Source organism: Anopheles gambiae, chromosome 3 (assembly GCF_943734735.2).
Source record: "Anopheles gambiae chromosome 3, idAnoGambNW_F1_1, whole genome shotgun sequence".
Taxonomy (NCBI): domain Eukaryota; kingdom Metazoa; phylum Arthropoda; class Insecta; order Diptera; family Culicidae; genus Anopheles; species Anopheles gambiae.
The window spans coordinates 45,167,621-45,172,068 of NC_064602.1; the positions used below are offsets into that span (position 1 = coordinate 45,167,621).

The 4,448-nt window shown below is 40.3% G+C and overlaps 1 protein-coding gene across 1 annotated transcript in view; it reads left to right on the forward strand.

The window, feature by feature from the left end:
• The first annotated feature begins 498 nt into the window (after positions 1 to 498).
• Positions 499 to 4,448, forward strand: part of LOC133393562 (uncharacterized) — a 4,815-nt gene continuing 865 nt past the window's right edge. Inside the window, exons 1-2 of the mRNA XM_061659050.1 lie at positions 499 to 1,999; positions 4,429 to 4,448. The exon at positions 4,429 to 4,448 is cut by the window's right edge and continues 865 nt beyond it. Coding sequence (XP_061515034.1) covers positions 1,773 to 1,999; positions 4,429 to 4,448 — 247 coding nt within the window. The 5' untranslated portion in view covers positions 499 to 1,772. The remainder of the gene's footprint in view (positions 2,000 to 4,428) is intronic.

The following is a 4,448-nucleotide window of genomic DNA, read 5'->3' on the forward strand; positions in this document are numbered from 1 at the left end:
AAAAATTACATTACAGCATTCAAAGTTAAAGTAAATCAACACATTTGAGAACATCTTTCGTATAATACAAGCAAAATTGGTTAAATTCACGAACAAAACCAAGCCCCTGACACCAAAGCGGGAAAGACGGACTGTCGTAAGGGAAGAGGGATTTGAGGGCACAGAATTTGTTGATTTATTTTACTTCTCAAGTGGCGATGAATAGATTACATGAAGTATCTCTAATATAAATTCGGGAATTTATATTTATATATTTGGGTATTCCGAAGATTTAAACCATCCAGCAACTAGAGACAGCTTTGAAATATGCGAGAAATAAAACACCATTTAAAATAGCAGTCATGTCAGCAATAATAATAATAATAATAAAAATAATAATATGAATAAAAATAATAATATCAATCATATTAATAATAATAATAATAATAATAATAAAAATAATAATAATAATAATAATAATAATAATAATAATAATAATAATAATAATAATAATGTAGTACCCTGGAGATTTGACCCCTAATTAGACCATAGTGCCGGATCGGAATATGACCATCACCGCGACAACTGTGCGATAATCCGAATGTCAAAAATAAAGATTATTCGTTTACGGATCGTTGTACTGACAACACCTTCAGCCTTCTGTTAATTCTTCTGCCTTCCGATTTTGTGCCTTTTATAAGTTCAACGTTTAATACAAATTGGTAAAACTCGAGGTTTTACATCTCAGAAGTGGGATTGTGCCATGCCGTCTAAAGAAGATATGTTGTGTGCGCTGGAGAACGCGAAAGTGCCGGTGCCTCCAACCGCTACGATTGCTCAAATCCGCATGTTGTACGAGGAGCTATTTCCTAGAAGTCACGTTGTAGCCGAACAAAAGCTTGCGCCCGAAGTAACGCATGAAAGTGTTGATACTGGGGATTTGGCGATAAAGCAAATGAATGACGAGCAAGAAATTGTCAAGACAGCTAATTCTGGCGGGTTAGAGACGGAATTAGAAACACTGCAGAAGGAGCTGCAAGTGCTCGAACTTCGTCAGAAAATCGCTATGCTGAAGTCATCTAACATCGCTTCGACTTCGCTACCATCATCATCATCACCACCACCGCTGCCTTTACCTACAGCGCAGCCAGTGCCGCCATCTTTAACATCGTCACCACCGCTCCCTTTGCCGCTACCTACAGTGCTGCCAGTGTATGTACCCAACTTTGAAGACTTCATAGGAAAATTTAGTGGTGAAAGAGGAGGAGTAGGGGTGGAGCACTGGTTTCGAGAATTTGAACAAGTATGTAGCTTGTACACACTAAACGACCAGCTGAAATTTTTCTGTATGCGCCGCCTGCTCACCGACACCGCCGCCATTTTTGCTAAAACCTCAGGCGCATGCACCTATGAGACACTGAAAGCTGACCTTATTAGTACTTTCACATCAAAAACTTCACTAGAAGAAGTGTTTAAAAAACTAAGGGCACGACATCTCTCGCAACATGAAAGCATCACAAGGTATGTGTTGGAAATGCAGCAAATAGCGGGCACCGTCATTCCAGAGGAAGACTTGGTCAATATTATAATTGACGGAATTGATGATCCTATTAATACGTCATCCATACGTTTCGCTGCAAAATCGCTCGAGCACCTTAAAACCCTGCTGAAAAAATACGAAACTTTTCGTCAAACTCGTGGCGTGACTCCTACACCAGCACCGTTACGCACTAAACCCCCAGCTCCACCCCGCAGCACTGGCCCCTCGCGTCAATGGGCGCAGAACAACAATAATGAACCAGCCAGATGCTTTAACTGTTCTCAATTCGGCCATTATCAAAGCGCTTGCCCAATGCCACGCCGCCCCAAGGGATCCTGTTTTAAATGCCACCAAATGGGACATACACATCGAGAGTGCCGAAACTTCCAGCCCGTTACGACTGCTGCGGTGCACCATCTGGGTTCCCATGGATTCGATGAGGAAACTGCGGACCAAATACTGCTTAGCGAAATTGAAACGGTATGTGTTAGTTTCAATATCCAACATACATGGAGCGAACAAACGTTTTTACGATCACTTTTTGATACAGGCAGCCCTGTAAGTCTAATAGCAGACAATGTAGTACCAGGTAACTTTCCGCATCAACCTACCCCTTCTGGGTACCGAGGATTAGGAAATACTATGCTCACGACGTTAGGTCGAGTGGAGTGCAGGATCATAATTCGTAATATTAGTGTGACACACTCGCTTATCATTTTACCTGCTAGAAGTATGCCTTGGCCATTCATAATAGGTCGTGACCTTTTAGGAAAATTTAGAATCTTTCTTACACACTATCCAAGTATGATTCCCGCACATTATGCTCGCGAACCGGAGGGTAATTCAGATTTCGAAAAGATACCAAAACCTGTTAAGTCCCTTGATGTAGGTGATCCTTTTAGCCACATTTGTGTGTCGGAGATATTTGACAGCCCCCTTGAATTAGATATCGGGAAGCAACTTTCGCCTAAAGAGTCTGCTGCCATTTTGTCCGCATTTGATCATTGCTACACTAACTATCCTATTGAGAATATAGAATATCCTCAGTATTCCATGAAAATTAATCTCGTTCATGATACCCCTATTTATGCAAAGCCACGTAGACTTTCCTATGGGGAGAGGAATCAAGTGCGACAGATAGTAAACCAATTGTTAAATGATAAAGTCATTCAACCAAGTAATTCCCCATACGCTTCTCCCCTTGTGCTAGTTAGAAAAAAAAGTGGTGAAGTGCGTATGTGCGTCGATTACAGGCCCCTGAATAAAATAACAGTAAGGGATAATTTTCCATTACCGTTAATTGAGACATGCCTCGAACACCTGAGTGGTAAAAGTGTATTTAGTTTGCTTGATTTAAAAAGCGGTTTCCATCAGGTAAAGATGGATGAAAGCTCAATTAAGTACACCTCCTTCGTAACACCTGATGGGCAATATGAATATTTAAAGATGCTTTTTGGGCTTAAAAATGCCCCCGCGGAATTTCAGAGATTCATAAATTCAATATTACGCGAATTTATAGATTCCGAGAAATTAGTTGTCTACTTGGACGACATCATAATAGCTTCTAATGACTTTCACTCTCATCTTGAGACGTTGAGTTCTGTTCTCGAGAAACTTAAACAAAATGGACTTGAACTGCGCATTGATAAATGCAAATTTGCCCACACTAATTTGGAATATCTTGGATACGAAGCCTGTGCCTCTGGTATACGACCTAGTGGAAAACACCTTACATCAATATATAACTTTCCTATGCCTACTAATGTCAAACAGTTAAGAAGATGTTTAGGGCTCTTTTCTTACTTCCGTAGGTTCGTTCCATCATTTTCTCATATAGCTAAACCTCTTACAAATCTTCTTCAGAAAGATGTGCCATTTGATTTTGATAATTCCTGCATCCAAGCATTTCAAACCCTTCGTCAAAAACTTGTCCAGTCTCCTGTCTTGGCTATATTTAATCCCAAATATGAGACGGAGCTGCATTGCGACGCGAGCTCATTCGGTTTCGGTGCAGTCTTATTCCAAAAACAGAATGATGGGAAACTTCACCCAATAGCATATTTTTCTAAAACCACCTCTAAAGAAGAATCAAAACTTCATAGCTACGAGTTGGAAACTCTATCCGTAATATATGCGTTGAAAAGGTTCCACTCGTACGTCCATGGATTACCCTTAAAGATAATCACGGATTGCAATTCTCTTGTACAAACGCTGAAAAATCGTAACACTTCTGCGAAGATTGCCCGGTGGTCCCTATTCCTCGAGAATTATGACTATACTATTCAGCATCGCTCAGGTTCCTCTATGGCCCACGTGGATGCTCTGAGCCGGACTGAAGCAATTGGTGCTATAAGTGAACTTGATATTGACTTCCAACTACAGCTAGCCCAATCTCGTGATCCTACTATTGAAAGCATTAGGTCCCAACTAGAACTGGAAAATTTACCTGGATATGTTTTGCAAGATGGTTTCGTATATCATGAGTCACCCTCAAAAGAGCTTCAGTTTTATGTCCCCCGCGAGATGGTAGATAATATCATCCGCCACACACATGAGAAAATAGGTCACTTATCGGTTGACAAAACAATTTCAAAAATTAGCTGTCATTATTGGTTTCCTTCTATGCGGAATAGAGTTGAGTCTTTCATTAAGAATTGTTTGAAATGTATCATATATTCAGCTCCCACTAGAACTAATAATCAGAACATCCACAGTATACCGAAAGCTCCCCAACCTTTTGACACACTTCACATTGATCACCTGGGACCACTACCTCTTACGAAATCCAAAAAGAAGTATATATTAGTTGTGATAGACGCATTTACGAAATTTACTAAGCTATACGCGACTCGTTCCACTGGAAGTCAGGAAGTATGCAATGCTCTCAAACAATACATTTCCTATTACAGCCGACCCAAACGGATAATTA